The 20,550-nt window shown below is 43.6% G+C and overlaps 1 protein-coding gene across 3 annotated transcripts in view; it reads left to right on the top strand.

Moving 5' to 3' along the window:
- SLC35D4 (solute carrier family 35 member D4) overlaps window positions 1–20,550 on the top strand; it is a 169,891-nt gene that overhangs the window by 69,904 nt on the left and 79,437 nt on the right. For all 3 annotated transcript variants that reach the window (XM_077492571.1, XM_077492572.1, XM_077492573.1), the window contains exons 12-13: window positions 10,124–10,193; window positions 14,256–14,349. In XM_077492571.1, the coding sequence (XP_077348697.1) occupies window positions 10,124–10,193; window positions 14,256–14,349 (164 nt within the window). The remainder of the gene's footprint in view (window positions 1–10,123; window positions 10,194–14,255; window positions 14,350–20,550) is intronic.

Below are 20,550 nucleotides of genomic sequence, written 5' to 3'. Positions count from 1 at the left end.
TAAAAGGAGCCATAAAACAATGTGATAATAAATGGCTTCATGTGATCACTATGCTTGAATAAAAGACATTTCTTTGGCATGATTAGTCGTATTTCAATATAAATGCCAAAATTTCACAATTTCTGCCAGAGTATGCAAACTTTTGAGCACAACTGTATGTTTGTTTGTGCTAGGAGTGGACTTGATTGTGCGCACTGAGACTGAGCTGTTGCCGACAGCTCCTGGTCTCGTTGTAATTTCCACCTATGGCTTGTGTGATGTCACACAACTTGACTGATTGAAACCCCACTCTGACCGCTAATGTCCGTTTTACAGTTAAAATGTGCCTCTTCTTCAGTAAAGAATCTGTCTTTGAACTTTGCAAACTATCCAGGGATACATACACACATCTGTAAACCAGAGATGCAGAGAGGCTTTGCCTTGTGTTATTATATCTTATACCTTGTGCTATTGTTTATATGTGTACAGTATTTAGCATAATTGTGCACTATTCACCCCGGATACCAAGGATGCTAGTTGGCAGGGGCTGCCTGCATTTTAGCTACTGAAGATGCTAGGTGACAGGAAATGCCTGCATCATTGCAACTGAGGATGCTAGAGGGCAGGGGCTGCCTGCTTCCTAGCAATGGAAGACATTAGGTGACAGGAGATGCCTGTGACCTAGCAGCCAAGGATAGGCAGCAGGGGGTTGTCTGTGTCCTAGCAGCTGAGGATGCTAGGCGGCAGGGGCCATCAGTGTACTAACAAGTGAAGTGTATTTGCTCTGTAAATTGTACATATGTAATGCTTGCACAAGCATTATTAGTGTACAGACAAGATTTTAGGTTAGATCTTGCTGCCATCAAGATTTACTGTACATTAAAAAGCTTAAGCCCTAATGCTGTAAAGGAGCCTAGTAAAGTCCCCCAACATGACAAAGAGCATGTGTTTAGCCTAACTACTTCTGTCCTTGTGTGATTACTTTATATATTTAAATGGAAGACTAAAGATACAAGTATAACTTGCCCTTGCTTGATTCTTGTCAAGATCATATGTAGAATTCTCTTGGACTAGTCACCACAGTAGTTGGGTAAAAGAGCCCTGGCCATAACGGAGTTAGGATTAGATCCTAAACTGGCAAAATGCCAGACAACTGTGAAGAACTAGTTGGAAATTGTACTTGTTCAGCTTCACCATATTTGCAGAGGCGATCTGCAGAAAGATGGGAAGAATGTGGAGTTTTTTCAGATGGTGAAGAGGAGACTTGACTGCTTTGTCATTTTGAAACGCAACACTGTAGTTAAAGTAGAAAAAGAGATAAAAGGCTTCCTGCACAAAATGTTCCACTGTGCAAATTAACAAACAAATCTGTAATTATAGAATTCGAAAATTAGCATGCAAGACCCACAGACCACATCTTGCCATTGGTCCCCTTAATCAATCCATCAATGCTTAAATGCTTTCAGAGAATCTTTTGTCCCCTGCCAGCTGCATCATTTACCTTGATAAATCCGCTGTTGTTGTAAAGATTTATCTTCCTGTTTTATGTGAAGGTTTTGCTAGATGTGTGAATAGCTTCCTCCTTTTTTTTCTTTAGGTTCATCAGTCCCTCCCTAAACATTTTTGTGGATTTGTTTATGTTGTCATTTGTATTTACTGGGAATTCTACGTACGTCTAGAATAGAAAATGATAATGCTTAATGATTATAAATGTTCTATGTTAATGTTTACCTGCTGGGTGTCTTGGAGTAAATGTAATGCTTCGAAAACTAATAGGAAATGTTATTTTTACAAAGGGGGTCAAGTGGCTTTATTTTACTTTGCATTCAAAAGTCGTTTTCTAGATTTTTTTTTTTCGGGTATTTTAAAGCTAAACTCAATGAAAACGTCTAATACACGTGAGAGCTGTTTCACCTGCCAAAGAATTTATATATCTTTTCATTCAGTCCTGCGAGTCCTGTGTCTATTCATACAGCCCCTTCACACAGCATAGCCACGTGAATGACACCATGTACGGTTAAAGAAAAGGGGTGACCACTGTTTACTCCCAGTCTGCTGACTGGATAGTGACAGAGCTGCATCAGACTGATTAGGTCATTCCTCGTCACTCAGCTCCTATCCACATGGTACTTCTAAAGGACATTAGCATGCAGCACACCGGTTTGGCTCCCAGCCCTCTCCCTCGCTCTCCCAGTGAGTTAGAGGGGTCAACGCTGGCAATCCTCATTTGGCTTACTCTGGGTTTGCGTTAACATTAGATCCCTCTAGGAACAATTATGTTTTAAATATGCTCATTACAGCTGTTAATTAAACCCTCCCGCCCAGCCCTGGCCATCCCTTTCATAGGGCTACGAGTGGGTGCTGATAGGTATTGAGCCTTACCCAGAAAAAATTGAGCGAGGAAGCTGTAAATTGCAGGGTGTACTGGCCAAATTGTCTCTATTCAATGGTGCAAAAATCCACTTGCCTAAGATTTGAACTTTGGGTGACAGTGGCCCTTCATTTGTAACATTGGGTTGTCAATTTTAAAACTGGCCATTTTGGTGTTGAAAGTGAAAAATGCAGTGCAAGGCCTGTTTCTGTCTCTATGCCTGCAAAAGTCAAAAGTTTTGGGATCCACTTTGCTGCGAGCTTTCTAATTTCCAATTCATTGTGGATAATGGCACAAACTCTCATGTGATGTTCCCAGATATGCAGCAATGCTTTTAGCTGACATTCGGTGGTCCTCCATGATCATGTCATGGATGGCTTTCACATTTGCAGGAACAGAGAGAAACGGGCCTTCCACTGGATTTCTCACTTTCAACACCGAAATGGCCAGTTTTAAAATTGGTAACCCAATGTTTAACTGTTGCATATGAAAGGCCACTGTCACCCAAAGTTTGTGACATTTCATCATGGATCTACTTCACACATTTTCCTTGGAGAAACAGGAACTTGTTTCTGGTCCTATGCTCTTCCACACTGAATTTTTCTGGAGTTGCTGCCTATCACGTACCTGATGGAGACTGGAATGTGATGGAGGCTTCCCTTGCCCCTCCTGCCTACACTCCTGAAGATGGGAACATAAAGTGTAAAGGCAAGAAGTGGCACAAGTGCCGGGTAGCTGGTTGGTGGTGTCCCCTCTGTAGGTGGGTAGATCTGGCAGTCACGGTCCTTGGAGCAGGAAGTAGAAGCAGCTTGGCACCGGAGTATGGGCAGGAGTGTAACCAGGAGACGAGCAGCAATCGGCAACAACCAGGCAGCAGGGTACCGAATCAACAGGCAAAGCAAGTCCGGAAGGCAGGCCAGGGTCAGGTACAGTCGGGCAATGAGGTACCAAATCAGTAGGCAGATCAAGTCCAGTAAACAAGCCAAAGTCAGGATACCAGGTAACAAAGGTAACCAGGTAACAAAGTAAGGGAACAAGCAGAGGCGAAGTCCAAAGGTGAGCCAGGTCATACACGAACAAACAGGAGCAGCAGATCAGGTCTTGGTAGCTCAGGAATAAGCTGAAGATCATCCAGCACTGTTTACAGTGACATAGCAGTTTAAATAGGCCACTGGCGCCAAGTGCGAATTGGTGTGTGCATGTGCGCACGCGCACATACCCGTGCGTGATGAACTGGCATTGCAGGAATTATGTTAGTCCTTTTGCTTATGAATATTGGCATGGGTGCTATGTGTACAAGTATGAGCAGGTATCCGCACTGGCCTTTTAGTGATGGAAGTCCGGTTTACCTTACACAACCATTTTAAATTTGGACCTGAAAAAGAAAGATAAGTTAAAATCAGATTTTTGCACCATTGAATATAGACAAATTGGCCAGTACACCATGCAATTTACAGCTTCCTCGCTCAGTTTTTTCTGGGTAAGGCTCAGTACTTAGTCTGAACTGTCGGTTCGGACTAATGATCGAGAGTCGGTGGGACCAGCTCCTGATCATGTGACCACTGTGACAGACAATCACATTTGTCATGTTATTGACTGTCACATGATCAGAAGGCAGTCCCACTGACTCTCGATCACCAGTATAAACCGGGAGCTGTCTTTGACAGCTTGGTCACGGTACTGGGAGCCCACAGTGGGCACTCTGTTAGCACATAAAGCTCTGCCGCCCGTTCAAGCTCTCTGTCTTTGCTGCCACATGTAGAGTTGATTTAAAGCCTCAGGCAAAATCATGAACTCAGAATCTTAATTCTGTGCTCCATACAAATGTTTCTCCTAACCCTAGATACAAGTAACTTCCCTGTGCACAGCTCAACACCCTCCCCTTCCCATGGTAATGGTACTCGCCTATCTAATAGCTGCTGATTATTATCCTTTAAGTGGGCAGTGAAGGACCCGCTCCTTTTAATAGACTGACACCACTGCAATACAGTAAAGCCCTGATTGATTCAAACTGTTGACCTTACATTTCCTAGCCTAAGGCCAGATGTGCGGGAGGTTAAATGGAAAATGCATAAAGACAGATTCCATTACATACACTAGCTGTATTTGAAAATACATTTAGTGAATTTTAATTTTTTTTTCTTAATGAATTCATAATTAAAGTGATTTATTTTTTATTTTTTCAGTTTGCCTGTAGTTATACTATTTTAATGATTTTGCCAATGAATTTGGAAAATATGACCACTTACTGCTACCTGAGGAATGCTAAATTTAATTTTACACAGAGAACTGTGGTAGTTTTGTCACTGAATGCTAATCACTTTGATGACATTTGACATAAAAATTCATTGGTCTGTGCATGTTGGCCATTTTCCTTATTACTGCCCAAGAGGCTCTAATGATTAGTGCACTATTCACTTGCAGATAAATAGATAAGAATGATCAGAAGACTTTACAACATTCTAGTAATTCTAACAATATGAAGGCCGGATTCAGAGGCGGCTCTAGGCTTTAGGCAAAATTTAGACATGCGGCCCCACTCACGCCCTTTGCAGGGGTTAAAGTGTTTGTTAATGCATAATAGAGCCCCTCTATTAGAGCCTGGCATAGCACAATATGTAAGCTATTTTGAAAAACGAGTGTTCTAAATACCGAATTTCAGCTGTCTTCAGGCCGGCCACATTACTTGTTTCCGCTTTTACAGCTCCGATGGATGTCTTCTGCGGGAGGAGCCATGATCTCCCTCTGACATAAGCTGGGGAGATCACCTGACTGCTCGTCTCCTCCGCAGAATCCATACGTAGGAGCTTTAAAGCGCCCGTGAGTCATGTGACCAGCCTGAAGACGTCTGAAATTCGGTATTTAGAACACTCGTTTTTCAAAACCACTTGCGTAGTGTTCTATGCCAGCCTCTAATAGAGGGGCTGGCAGTGACAGCTTTAGGTTTTTCTTTTACAATTATAGGGGCGGGGGGGCAGGGTCAGGCCAGAGACAGACATACAGGGAGGTGACAGGTAGGCAGGAGGGGGAGAGAGGAGAGCTGAGATCAGGCAGTGTATGACGGAGAGACGCACTCTGACCACGGTGATCATGGCTCAGCAGCCATTATTTTCGTGGTCAGCGCAGAGAGGGCATTTAGGAAGTGTAGGAAGTGGCAAGTTCAGGGAGGTTTTTTTTTTTTTTTTTTTTTTTTTATTTTTTTTTTACAGTTTAGAGGGGGCAGATTACACAGCACAAGCACTGTGTTGTGTAATCTGCTTTAACGGACCAGAATCTTTATTTGTTTTTTTCTTTTTTTGGGTTAACAAACACTTTAAGGAAGCACCCAGAGGCGGAGCATCTAATTACTGCTGCTGCTTTTGTGGGGGGGGGGGGGGGGATGTGTACTGCGCAATCACTTGGGAAGAATAATAGAAGAGGGTCAGCAGGGACTGGCACAGTACACATCCTACTCACACAGACAGCAGCAGTAATAAGATGCTCCGCCTCTGAGTTCTTCCTTAGCCCCTGAAAAACATAGGGTGGGTATGGGGAAAGGGACTGGGAACCATGGGGTAGGGGAGAAGGATGAGGTGGTAAAAAGGGGGAAGTGGGTAGGAGATGAGGGATGGGTAGAGGAGAACTGGAGTGAAATTGGGGGATCCTGGTCTGTAGAGGAAATGAGGGAGGATGAGAGGGAGAGCGATCCTTGCATCAGAATGCTCACTGGGAGGTAAGAAAGAGAAAGGGGAGGGGGAGTGGATGCATTGATCAGGCTGCATTTCTCCTCTTCTGGTTGCTGGCTTCAAACTTCCCATCCACAAATCCCCTTCTCTTAGGCAAAATTCTGTCGGGGAGTGTGGGTGGGAAAGACACAGGTGGAGAGGGCGGAAGGAAGAGGAGCAGAATCATCTCTCTCTCCTCTCCCGTCTGTGAGGAGTGGGGGAACTGTCAGCGCTGGTTCTCTCTCTGGCTGTGATCCGGAGCTCTTAGTGAGCTTCCAACCCCAACTAATTGGTCCTGATCGCAGCCCCAGATTTTAAAGCTTACAGACTGGCCAGGACTTGGCACTGTACTGATGGCAGGGGGATCCCCGCTGCCAGCCTCAGAGGCGGCTCTTCAATTAGGCAAATTAAGTGGTTGCGAGGCCCCTGTGAGCGTGAAGCCTTAGGGGACCGCCTAATTTCCTAATTTGCCTAATTAAAGAGCCGCCTGTGGCCAGATTAATGGATTATTAAATTCATATTGTTATTAACCTGCTTAAATTCAGCTATTAAAGCAAGCTTATTATCACCTGTATGGGCAGGGCTGGCCCTACCGTGGGACCATGGGTCCCGGGCGGCAGGTTCTGAGGGGGGGGCACATTGATGCCCAAGAAGACATTGGCGGAACTCCCGCCGATCACTCCACTTCTTATCCCACTGTGAGGGTGGCCTGGGCGGCGCCGCTGCTGATGGAGGTAATGGCAGAGCACTCGCTGCCATACTCACACAGCGGACCACCAGCCATCCTCTCCGTGGCTCCCCCTATTGCTGCTGACATGTCGGGACGACAAGAGAAGGTCAGATGACCAGCTGACGGCCAACAACGTGAAGGGCAGGAGCTTCCTGCTGTGCACGGAGACCCCATGATGAAAGAGGCGCGGCTGACACTGAGAGAAAATAAGGGTCAGCGCCATTGATCTCATCACCACCCCTGCCTGTGTCTAAACCCTTCCCACCACTACTGCCTGTGTCTAAACCCCCTGCCACCCCTGCCTGTGTCTAAACCACCCTGCCTGTGTCTAAACCCCCCCTGCCTGTGTCTAAACTCTCCTGCCACCCCTGTCTGTGTCTAAACCCTCCCCACCACTACTGCCTGTGTCTAAACCCCCTGCCACCACTGCCTGTGTCTAAACCCCCTGCCACCACTGCCTGTGTCTAAACCACCCTGCCTGTGTCTAAACCCCCCATCACCCCTGCCTGTGTCTAACCCCCCCCCCGCCTGTGTCTAACCCCCCCCCCCCCACCACCACTGCCTGTGTCTAACACCCTGCCTGTGTCTAAACCTCCCTGCCTGTGTCTAAACTCTCCTGCCACCCCTGTCTGTGTCTAAACCCCCCACCACCACCATTGCCTCTGACTGAATCCCCCCCACCACCACCACATCTGCCTCTGACTGAACTCACCACCATTGTTGCATGTAAATCTGACTTCCTGATAAATTTAATTTTTCCAGAAAAAACGCTTGATACGAATGTTATAAATTTGAGTTGTGGTTTAGTAAGTAAATCCCCAAGGAAAACAAGACTTAGTACTTGGTGGAGAAATCCTTGTTGGCAAGCACAGAGGTAAGACATTTCTTGTAGTTGGTTACCAGGTTTGCATACATCTTAGGAGGGATTTTGGGTCCACTCTTCTTTACAGATCTTCTCTAAATCCTTAAGGTTTCTTGGCTGTCACTTGGCAACGTGAAGTTTCAGCTCCCTCCATAAATTTTCTATAGGATTAAGGTCTTAAAACAAGCTGGCTAGTCTAGCTAGCTTACTCCATGAGCTTAATGTGTTTCTTCTTGAGCCACTCCTTTGTTGCCTTGGTGGTATATTTTGGATTATTGTCATGCTGGAAGACCCATTCACAACCCATCTTCAGTGTTCTGCCTGAGGGAAGAATATCCAAGTTTTTAAAATACATGGCCCCGTCCATTGGCCCCTCAATGCGGCAAAGTCGGCTTGTACTTTAGTAGAGAAACGGTTTCAAAGCATAATGTTTCCACTTCTGTGCTTGACTGTAGGAATAGTGTTCTTAGGGTCATAGTCTGCATTTTTCTTCCTCAAAAATGGCAAGACGAGTTCATTCCAGAGCTTAGACGTTCATTGGCAAACTTCAGACGGGCCTGCACATGTGACTTCTTGAGGGGGCATACCTTGCGGGCGCTGCAGGGTTTCACTGCATGGCGGCATATTCTGTTACCACAAGGCAAACTCTCTTGTATGGAGCTCCAGACCGAGGGCGATTGATGGCTATTGTATTTCTTCCATTTGCAAATAATCGCTCCAACAGTTGTCTTCTTCTCACCAAGCTTCTTGCTGATGGTCTTGTGGCCCATTCTAGCCTTGTGCAGGTCTACAATCTTGTCGCTGACGTTATTTGTCAGCTCTTTGGTTTTGCCCATGATGATCGGTTTGGATGGAAGAAAGATTCTGTGGATTTTTGTACGTATAATGAGCTGTCATTAGGAGCACCTTCTTAAATGGACAGGACTAATCTGTGTACCACATAAGCACATACTGTAGCCAGTCTGTGGGGGCCAGAATTATTGTTGGTTGGTAGGGGATCAAATACTTATTTTATCGAAAAGTAATTTTCCCCACTGTAAGGCCCCTTTCACATGGAGTACACTCTGAGTAGATCAGCAGGGGGTCTGTCTGCTGATTCCCTGCAGATTGGAGCAGAGCAGGTAGATGACCGGTCCATGTCCACTGTTTATGCAGAACAGACACGGACAGGGCCTGCTCTGCACTAAGAGCAGACGGTATAAAAGGACCCAGCTGTCTGTTTTAGCACCAACTGCCCTCCAATTTGATACGCCTAGATGGAGGACAATGGATCCCTCCCTTTCTCTTTCCTTTCTCTCTCTCTTTTATCGGATCAGAGGTAGGAGGGTGTAAATGGACACAAGTCTGTTTTACACTCGCCAGTCCATAGAGGTGAATGGACTGTCTGATCAGGCCTGACTGAGAAGCTGACATGCAGACCTGCTAAGACCCTTCATGTGAAAGAAGCCTAAAGGTGACAATGCTGCTTTGAATATAGGAGTTTTGCAGCAGTGTTATCATCCCACCACATGAAGCTACATGAGGTGGATTTCACTGGCAGGCTCAACAGGTATTTTTGAGACTTTGGAAGGGGATGAGGGCTGCATTCACACTGGAGCATATCGCTCTCAGGTGGAAAGTCACGTGTTTTTGCCGCAATCTTTACCCCTTTTTCGCAGTGTTTTTTTGCCACGATTTTGTACAGGTCAAAAGGTCACCAATGGAAAAAAGCAGAAAAACGGCTGTAATCTGCCCAAAAAGAAGCTCATGTACTTTTTTGAGCTTCAGGCGACAGAATGCTCATATATGAACAGGGGCCATTTAAATGAATGGGTTTTTGATTGTAGGGCGTTTTTGAACTTTTGAGATGAGAGTTTTACGAGTTGAAAATGCTCAGGTGTGAATGGGCCCTAAGGGAAAGCTATAAGTTGCACATACAATTACATTATAAATGTCTCAGCACCTATTTTTAAAGGATTTTTTGACCCTCTGTGATCTTTCCTCTGATAAGATCTCAGGGGGTTCCTTTTTGTACTGCTCATACACACCAGCCCCATTCATTCCTTTGGGTAGGTCATAATTCAAGGGACCACTAGAGGCTGCCATGAGGCTTACCCATAGAAATCAATGGGGCCACGGTTCACATGGGTTATATTAAAGGAAGCCAACTGGTACCTTGTCAGAGGAAAGATTGCCAGGGAGGAAGGTAATTATTATCCCGAATGGTGTAGTGATTTTTTTTTATGAAGTTGCCCTTTACTGGAAGGCTGTAGTTCTATTTTTAAAGTTTACATATAAATAGTAAAAAGAACATGTAAAAAAAATAGCAAAGAGAAGAAGGAAATGGTAGATAATAAACCCAAATAGTGATTAATAACTTGTTATAAACTGGCATCCTGATGTTCCACCCGACTAGAGGTCTTCAAATATCTGTTTTTTTTTTAAACTCTTTAAATGTCTTCGTGCTTCATGTTCTGTTTTTTTTTTTTTCCCTTAAGGTGACCTCCTCAGTGCCTTGGAATTCCCCTTCCTTTATTTCTATAGATTCCATAGTGGGTGTTGTGCCAGGTAAGATAAAAGGCTTATAAATTACTTCTGTATAATTTCTACACTGGAAACAAGTTAGAGTACATATTTATAATAGATTACTGTTAGCTTAACAAGTGAATGTATGGAGGAACATTACCAAAGCATTGTTTTTAAAAAGGAAAACTTTCAAGAGACATCTTTGGTAGTCTTTATTTGGTATGTACAGTATGTTCTACATACATGGCAGTATTTGGAGAAAAAAAAAAAGTTAAACAGTTTCAGAGACATATTTTAAAAAGAGTCTAGAAAGTTGACATTCTTTAATACCGTATATACTCGAGTATAAGCCGAGATTTTCAGCCTCTTTTTTGAGGCTGAAAGTGCCCCCCTCGGCTTATACTCGAGTCATCGCTGTCTGCCCGCTCGATCAGCGTGTCGAGCAGACAGACAGCGGCCATTCTATTCAAAAGCCGCGCCTCCGGCTCCGCCTTCGCCTGTGATAGGCGGAACACTGAATTTCCCAGCAGCCTGTGTTCCGCCTATCATGGACATCGTATCATCCTCGTACTACGGACGAGGATGATACGACGTCTGTGATAGGCGGAACACAGGCTGCTGGGAAATTCAGTGTTCCGCCTATCACAGGCGAAGGCGGCGGCGCAGCTTTTGAATTTTACAATGGCCGCCGACGAAGAGGGCACGGGACGGAGGCAAGGCAAGGCACGGCACGGCACGGGACGGGACGGGGGCAAGGCAAGGCACGACACGGGACGGATGCAAGGCAAGGCACGGCACGGGACGGAGGCAAGGAGGCAAGGCACGGGACGGAGGCTCGGGACAAAGGTAGGCTGGACACACACACACACACACACACACACACACACACACACACACACACACACACACACACACACACACACACACACACACACACACACACGGATGGAGACACACACAGGGATGGATGGATGGATGGATGGAGACACACACACACAGGGATGGATGGATGGATGGATGGAGACACACACACACAGGGATGGATGGATGGATGGATGGAGACACACACACACAGGGATGGATGGATGGACACACACACACACAGGGATGGATGGACGGACACACAGGGATGGACGGACACACAGGGATGGACGGACACACAGGGATGGACGGACACACACACAGGGATGGACAGGCATGTCTCACCCTCGGCTTATACACGAGTCAATAAGTTTGCCAGTTTTTTTGGGGGTAAATTGGGGGCCTCGGCTTATATTCGGGTCGGCCTATACTCGAGTATATACGGTATATAATTTCTTTATTATAATGTCATATTTGCATTGTGATTGTGTTTTTTAAAGCTGGCCATACATTTATACGATTTCCTTAGTAGATTTCCTTTAGATTTACCTTCAACTATGTAGTGCAAGGGTCTGCCTGATTACATACAAATTGAAAGGGTTTAGGTTTGACCTCCTATATGGTTTTGGTAAATCTAAAGAAAAATTGTACAAGAAAATTGTATAATATATGGCCAACCTTGAGCAGCTAAAACACCCCACTTAACACAGTCATATATTCATTTAATAAAATGTATTTTATACCTAATGTGTGCAAATACCTGAACTGGATTTGGAATGAGCTTCTGTAACCCCCCCCCCCATATAGTAGAACTTGGGCTCCGAGAGGGAGGAGTAGTACATCTGCACCCAGGAGTGTTGCCTGTAGGTACTGACAAGAGTAGAGAAGGATGATCTCATCAGTCATCAGTTTGCAGTTTCTTCTTCACTGCCCAGTCACAGGCCAAAAGTAGGGAGTTGACCTAGCTGTTGCAGCAGAGGAAAAGTCAGGTCACCAATCTTTATAGAATTGCTGAACAGTAGAAAACATTGGGCAAGTAAGGAAATAAAAAAGTATATATGTATGTATATATATATGTGTGTGTGTGTGTGTGTGTGTGTGTATATGTATATGTATATGTATATATATATATATATATATATATATATATATATATATATATATATATATATATATATATATATATATATATATATATATATATATATATATATATATAAATAGTGTGTGTGTGTATATATTTGTACCAGTGCACAAAGCAAGGTCCATCAAGACATGGGTGAGCGAGTTTGGGGTAGAGGAACTTGACTAACCTGCACCTGTCCTGACCTCAACCCGATAGAACACCTTTAGGATGAATTACAGTGGAGACTGCGAGCCAGGCCTTCTCTCCAACATCAGTATAGGTGTAGACAGAAAAGATATTCTCCTGCGCTCGTGCTGGTGGTTTTAGTACAAAATGGTAGTATTTTCAAATGATCTATTATATGACGAGAACATGAATGTCCCGCTGCCTGAACTGACTGGGGGAAGTCTGGAAAAGCTGGGTGATGAGGAAGAAAGGAGGGGTGTGACCGAACGCTTGAATCAAGTTGATAAAATTTATTCTAAATAAATGAATACAACGAAAATTACTACGTGTTCATAAAAACAGGTTACCATATTTTCTATTTGATAAAATAATGGAAACGGTTAAAAAACCCATGCAAGGATATAGGCTGAATAAATGGCTAACGCGTTTTGAGGGGATTCCTCTTCATCAGAGCCTTGGAAGACAGAAAATGGTCTGTATTATGTACCGTACATACCATACGGAACCAAGAGCATTGTGATGTGGATGGGTGGGGACACCACTAGAACAGAGGAGAATCCACCATCTGTCATGTGACACATCTCCCACAGTCATTGCTCTCTATATAAATCCACCACATGATACAGACCATTTTCTGTCTTCCAAGGCTCTAATGAAGAGGAATCCCTTTGAAAAGCATTAACCATTGATTCAGTCTATACACTTGCATGGGTTTTTTAATCGTTTCCATTACATTATTTTATCAAATGAGAATATTGTAACCTGTTTTTATGAACACTTAGTAATTTTCGTTGTATTCATTTATTTGTTTAGAATAAACTTTATTTACCAACTTGATTCATGCCTTAGGTCACGCGCCTCCTTTCTCCCTCATTACCCAGCTTCTCCAACATCAATGCCTGATCTCACAAATGGTCAAATATTTCCATCGACACACTCCTAAACCTTGTGGACAGCCTTCTACGAAGAGTTGAGGCTGTTATAGCTGCAAAGTGCAGGCCAACTCAATAGATATAGATATATATATATATATATATATATATATATATATATATATATATATTTATTAGGGCTGGGAAAATTAAAGATTAATTCCTTGATTAATTGTTCATTTTTTTGATCGATCAAAATTCTTTTGATCGGTACTCACCTCTCCGCCGACTTCAGGGAGTTCCGTCGGAGATCTGGCGATGTCATGGACATCACCAGACTCCTCCCCCCTTCCCCAAGTGCCTCGGTCTGCTAACGAAGGGAAAGGGGAGGAGTCCGGTGACGTCACCGGACAGCCTGGACAGTGATGGTAAACATGGATGTGGTTAACTGGGATCATTCAGTGAGCTAAGTGTAGGCAAATTTGATGACCTCCATTTTTAACATTGTTGTAAAAAAAAAAATGTAAACACTCTGGTATGTCTGCGTGACTGGCTAAAGTGATGCCTACTTGCCTACTATAAAGTGACTGACAGTCAATATACTAGATAAGTTTTATAATTAAAGTTAAACTAACTTTCTACGTTTTTCTTAAAGTTTAATAAAAAAAATTACTTACATCAGTGCTACAGTTTGAATTTAAAACTTATTTGTGTGAACTGTGAAGTTAAGTCATGGATTGTGGAAACTAACTAGTGTCGGGTGATTGTATATAGTGTATACCACATTTACCACTGACTAATGCAGAGTTGCAATGCAAGGAGATCAGCTAAAAGTAGTTGGATCTGTATGTGCGTTATAATTAATCGATTAAAAAAAAAATAGATTAATCCAACACGAAAATTTTAATCAGTAACAGCCCTAATATATTATAAAAACAGTGGTAGTATGGAATGTATGTGTGTGTGTTTTCAGATCATGAAGGATAAAATACCGTTTCTTTAACTGATCTGACCGGATTATCACAACAGTTTTACTGAAATTATGTATTGATCTTCCAGTGGGATTTTGGGTTTCCTGTTGATGCTGCTATCTGTAAAATTAAGGAGCAGTCTGTCTCCTGCACATCACGTCTCCTGGACCTTCCTAGCTAAGGTAAGTGACTTCTATTTAGAATGCTTCCTACCGTACAATTATGTAAAAGAAAAGCCACAGCTTGCTTTGTTCTTCCTCTCATCTCGTGGGCAATGGTAGAGAGGGCGGCGGGGTCTTATGATTTTTGGCTGTCCAATAGCTTCCAAGAGCCACAAGTGTGAAAATGTCAACAGCTTAGAAATGAGCTGTTCACATTTTCTATAGCAGTGGCCGGCAGTGAATGTCCACCCACATAAATTCTGGTGTGGGTGTGACATCACTTGTCAGATGGAAGAGGCGCATTCACACATGGAGCAGCAAGTTGGCTCCCTCCTGCCATTCACTTAGCATACTGCTGGTCTCTAAACACACTGTACCACTACAACACATGTGCCATACAGGCTTTGATGCAAGCCACACTGGTGCTGTTACTGCCAATGCCCCCCCCCCCCCCCCTCCCAGGGCCGGATTAAGAGCATCATGTGCTTGGTGCTGAGGATTTTGGTGGGCCTTTTACTGGGCACCCTTCTGCTTTCCATGAGCCTGTGCTGGCATGCGCCCAAACTCAAAAGTAGCGCAGCCGCACAGGCATAACACTAGGGAAGCCTGGCATTTGATTTGCCATGTTTCTGTAAGGGCCGTGCATTGGTGTGCACTCTGAGCTGAAAGAGTGCAGCTGCACAGGCCTAACACTATGGAAGCCCCAGACTTCTGTAAGAGCCCTGCATTGGCGTGCCCCAGGCTTCTGTTAGGACTGCTCATGCAGTGCCCATTATCAATCCCATCACCCTGCCCAGGCGGTGCATGTGGAATGCAGGGCCTGTCAGGGGAGATCTCTTCCCGTTGACCCATTGCTTTCCATGTCCTTTTTGGGTGGCTGGGCCTATATTAAGGTAGGGGCCTGGAGCTGCAGCTCCAATAGCCCCTATGTTAATCCAGCCCTGCCCCGCCCCCTGCCCTCTCCAGAAGCCTTCTGGAAAGCAATGTGGTGGTGCTGGGATTCCTCCCAGACTCTCTGGAACTTGCTGCTACTGCACTAAGCTAAACCTATACACTCCCAGCTCTGCGCTAGCCGGTGACACTCACTGGTGGAACCGCACTTCAGGACTAATGAGCATTTATTCACTCGCTGCCGCTGCAGTGATTCACTTTTCTATACTTATCCAGTTTAACAAATGTAAACATTTTTGCTAGTGTGCATAAAATCTTAATGTCTCTTAAAGTTGTTATTTAGCCCTTTCCTTGCTTTGAAATGTGTAAATGCATGTGAAATGTGTGTTTAACCACTTCAATACAGGGCACTTTCACCCCCTTCCTTCCCAGCCCAATTTTCAGCTTTCAGCGCTCTAGCGCTTTCAGTGACAATTGCGCGGTCATGCTACACTGTACCCAAATGAAATTGTTATCATTTTGTTCGCACAAATAGAGCTTTATTTTGGTGTTATTTATTCACGACTCCGTTTTTTTTTTTTTGCGATATAAGTGCAAAAAAAGCGGAAATTTGGGAAAAAAACAATATTTTCTTTTTTCTATTTGAAAAGAAATCCAATAAAATCAAATTTTGTCATAAATTTAAGCCAAAATGTATTCTGCTACATGTTTTTGGTAAAAAAAATTCCGTTAAGTGTATAATAATTGGTTTGTGTGATCACGGACATATGTACGCAAATGATCATGTACATATGTGTGCAGGTGATCACGTACATATGTGTGCAGATAATCATTGGGACATGTGATTTTAGTGGGACATATGTGGGGGACATGTTTTTATTATTAGGGACATGTGTTTTTATTATTTGGGGACATGTATGTTTTGGGGACATGTGTGTTTTGGGGACATATGTGGGGACTGTGTTTTCACTGTGTGGTGTGTTGTGTGTTTACACTACACTGATGATCAGTGAGTAAAAAGCTGTGAAAAGCAGCCCATACTCACTGATCATCAGCCGGCTGCAGCGTTCTGCTCTCCTCTTCTCAGCGGTGACTTCCGTGTGAGGAGAGGAGAGCCGATTGCCTAGCAACCGGCTGTTTGTTTACATCACATGACGGCCGTGATTGGACACGGCCGTCATGTGATCAGGAGGGCCAATCACAGAGCCCTCCTGCCGATCTGAGATGTGCCGTGTCCGGGTGACACGAGCACATCGGGATCGCGCCGCTGCGCGGGCGATCCCGCTGCTCCTGAAGGACGTTCCTGAACGTCCTATCAGGAGCAGGCGGCTCCCACCCGGCCGTATATATACATTGGCCGGGTGGGAAGTGGTTAAAAACACCTGCCCATGTATTTTGCAGCCATTTTCATTTATATGGTGGATTCATTTGGATAATGTCTGGAAATTTGCTTTATGTCCCCCCACTTCCCTGAGTGGATACCTGCCAAATATACTTGCCTTCAGCCCCACTCCTGAGTTCTTTATTGTGCGTTTTACATTATATGTACCCACTTTCTCAGTCAATGCAATTCTTTTGAATTGAAAAGTATAATTGTTTTTTTAATGTAGCTTCCATGTTCTTGTTTATTTAATGATGGTTATTACTGTAGCACAGTTGTGGTTGAAACAAGATTAGTCCTATTTCCGTCCTATATTCTATATATCTACTTTTTTATTATTTTTATTCTAGTTAGCAGCTACTAATACTCTTTTAAAAATCAGTTACTGTCTTCTCGCAGGCAGTTCTTTTTATGGACACTACCATCTTGCATATGGGAGCCGGATATGGTTTCCTGAGGAACCACAGCCTGCTCCTCGCTGCACATGTGCAAATTTGTGCAACACATTGGGAGGGAGCGGGACCAGGGATGTCATCCTTACCTAGGAGAGGATTACAGAAATGGGAGTGGGTGCTGATAAAATCTGTACCCTTCTCCCCTCCACAAAAAAAACAGGCTGGGAGGGGGGAGCAGGCCAGCAGGACTTTTTGAGTGAAGTTCCACTTTAAAGGCTAGGCTCAGCTTTAAAAAAAAAATGCACATCTTTCTGCAGGTAAAAAAAAAAGTGCAGTTTATGATTATTATTATATTTTTCTGGAAAGCATTGCATACGCTATCAGCTTCAGCAGCCAACAGCTGCAAAGCTGCAAAGGATGTTGGGACTTGTAGTTTCCCAATCAGAAAGGACTGTGAATGAATGAATGAATGGCGTGGCCAGAGCCTTGCACACCCATGTTATTTTCAAACCGTGACAGCCGGTGCCCAGAGAAGATGCCCGTCTGCTGTCACTGGGGAGGAGAGGCTGCAGCTACTGGAACATGTTACATGTTCCACCTGCATTTAGTTTGGTTCAGGTAACATGTTCCAAAAGGTGAACTTATCCTTTATGTAAATCTGTCTCAATTAACCTTTCCACTCAAATTCTTTACTAGGCACCTTCCAGTGGTAATAGTTACCTTTGTCGCCACAGTGGAACTGCAGAGATCCACATTTCAGGTGGGAGAATCTGTCCACAGGACAACTATTAGTGGTGCCTTGGTCTAATTAATGCCGTTACCTTCTAACAATGGCCAGTTATTGGCCACTTGGTCTTCAAGCACTTCATTCTGAAGGTGCCATTAAATCTTGTGTACTTTTCCACACCTCGGAGTACCAGAATTTTTAGAGAACAGCAGTGTGGAAGTGACTGTAATCATAGGTATTTCATGGCTGGTGGTAAGGGGGTGGGGGGCAATTGTCTCCTTGTGACATGTTTGTCCTTAGTAACGTTTGTGGTTATTAATTTAACAAGGAACGAAGCAAAACCTTATAACCATTCAGAATTTGCATTAATTGTCTTTAACACCAGTATAATATAAACCCAGAGCAGTTGCTGTGGGTTCTGTAGTTCCTGGTTGCACATCTGTTTAATTCATGAATCCCCTGTGTCTGCTATGTTGTATTAAATTTCATATACTATACATAATACGCTTATGTCCCAGGAGATGTGCTTTTAGGATTGCTGGGCTCACCACTAAATATACGTATACTCTGCTGACTTGTAGTTACTGTAACGACAGCATAGTTTGATACAAGCAGCAGTAATTAGATGTTGAAAATTCTGAGCCTTTTGGGAATGTAATCCTCTTATGATTTTCATTACTTTGATATTGTCCATACGCAGTAAGTGGCACAGGGCGGACACTTCATGTTTTAGCGGAATGTTCTCAGATCCATGGGAATTAATGATTCCTTTTAAAGGACCTGTCACTATTAATTAAACAAAGAGAAAAATTTGTTTATATAAAGCCTTTCACCTTTTAGAGTGATATTTGGAATGCACTTCCAGAAGTTGGTTGCTGCAAGGCAAGTGGAAATAATTAACTGTTATAGATGTTCAAGTATTGTGTGCTATGGCATTATTCTAGTTGGGGATTGAATGCTGATGCCAGCCATCCATTTGGGATCTGGATTTTGTCCCTCAAGCGTTGTCAGACCTCTTGTATATTTGAAGTCTGAATCCTCTGGTAAGCAGCTGTGTTTACGAATGGTGGCTGATGTACAATACAGGTGTCAATTCATGAAGATAGAGATTTCACTTCATGGTGGACTTAAAATTTTGGGACTTTTATTTTTTATTTTTTTGGACTTATCAGACCGGTTTAAATTGACGTTGTTTGCAGTATTGAAATTGTTTGCGACTGCGCGACGCATTTCTAGTTAATCTATTCTGGCCAGGATGCATTAATGTGCGAAAAAATGTTTTACTAATAAATATCCGAAAAGTAAGGCATGCATTTGTGTTCAGCCCCCTTTACTCTGACACCCCTAACTAAAATCTAGTAAAAAACAATTGCCTTCAGAAGTCACCTAATTCGTAAATCGAGTCCGTCTGTGTGTAATTTAATCTCAGTATAAATACAGCTGTTCTGTGAAGCCCTCAGTGGTTTGTTATAGAACCTTGGTGAACAAGCCGCATCATGAAGGCCAAGGAACACACCAGACAGATCTTGGATAAAGATGTGGAGAAGTTTAAAGCTGGGTTAGGTTATAAAACAATATCCCAAGCTTTGAGCATCTCACGGAGCACTGTTCAATCTATCATCCCAAAATGGAAAGAGTATGGCACAACTGCAAACCTACCAAGACATGGCCATCCACCTAAACTGAGAGGCCGGGCAAGGAGAGCATTAATCGGAGATGCGGCCAAGAGGCCCATGGTAACTCTGGAGGAGCTGCAGAGATCCACAGCTCAGGTGGGAGACTCTGTCCACAGGACAACTATTAGTCGTGCACTCCACAAATCTGGCCTTTATGGAAGAGTGGCAAGAGGAAAGCAATTGTTGAAAGAAAGCCATAAGAAATCCTGTTTGCAGTTTGCGAGAAGCCGTGTGGGGGACACAACAAACCTGTTGGAGGTGCTCTGGTCAAATGAGACCAAAATTCTACTTTTTGGCCTGAAAGCAAAAGCTATGTGTGGCGGAAAACTAACACTGCACATCACCCTGAACACACCTTCTCCACTGTGAAACATGGTGGTGGCAGAATCCTGTTGTTGGGATGCTTTTCTTCAGCAGGGACATGGAAGCTGGACAGAGTTGATGGGAAGATGGATGGAGAAAACCCAGGGCAATCTTAGAAGAAAATCTGTTAGAATCTGCAAAAGTCTTGAGGTTGGGGAGGAGGTTCACCTTCCAGCAGGACAACAACCCTAAACATACAGCCAGAGCTACAATGGAAAGGTTTCAATTGGGGATCTCCAAACTACGGCCCTCCAGCTGTTGCAGAACTACACGTCCCATCAGGCATTGTAAAACTCGACATTTACAGACTTGACTAGGTATGATGGGAATTGTAGTTCTTGAACAACTGGAGGGCCATAGTATCCAAATGACAATCTGTGGCAAGACTTGAAAATTGCTGGTCACAGATGCTCTCCATCCAATCTGACAGAGCTTGAGCTATTTTGCAAAGAAGAATGTGCAAAAATGTCACTCTCTAGATGTGCAATGCTGGTAGAGACATCCCCAAAAAGACTTGCAGCTGTAATTGCAGCGAAAGGTGGTTCTACAAAGTATTGTCTCAGGGGGGCCTAATACAAATGCACGTCACACTTTTCACATATATTTATTTGTAAACAATTTTGAAAACCATTTATCGTTTTCCTTCCACTTTACAATTATGTGCCACTTTGTGTTGGCCTATCACATAAAATCCCAATAAAATACATTTAAGTTTTTTGGTTGTAACATGACAAAATGTGTAAAATTTCAAGGGGTATGAATACTTTTTCAAGGCACTGTATGTGTGTA

The sequence above is a fragment of the Lithobates pipiens genome, unplaced genomic scaffold (assembly GCF_037356315.1).
Source record: "Lithobates pipiens isolate NorthernLeopardFrog02 unplaced genomic scaffold, aLitPip1_a1.2 Scaffold_19, whole genome shotgun sequence".
NCBI lineage: Eukaryota > Metazoa > Chordata > Amphibia > Anura > Ranidae > Lithobates > Lithobates pipiens.
Note: the sequence above shows the minus strand (reverse complement) of the source record. Positions and strands in the feature narration are given on the sequence as shown.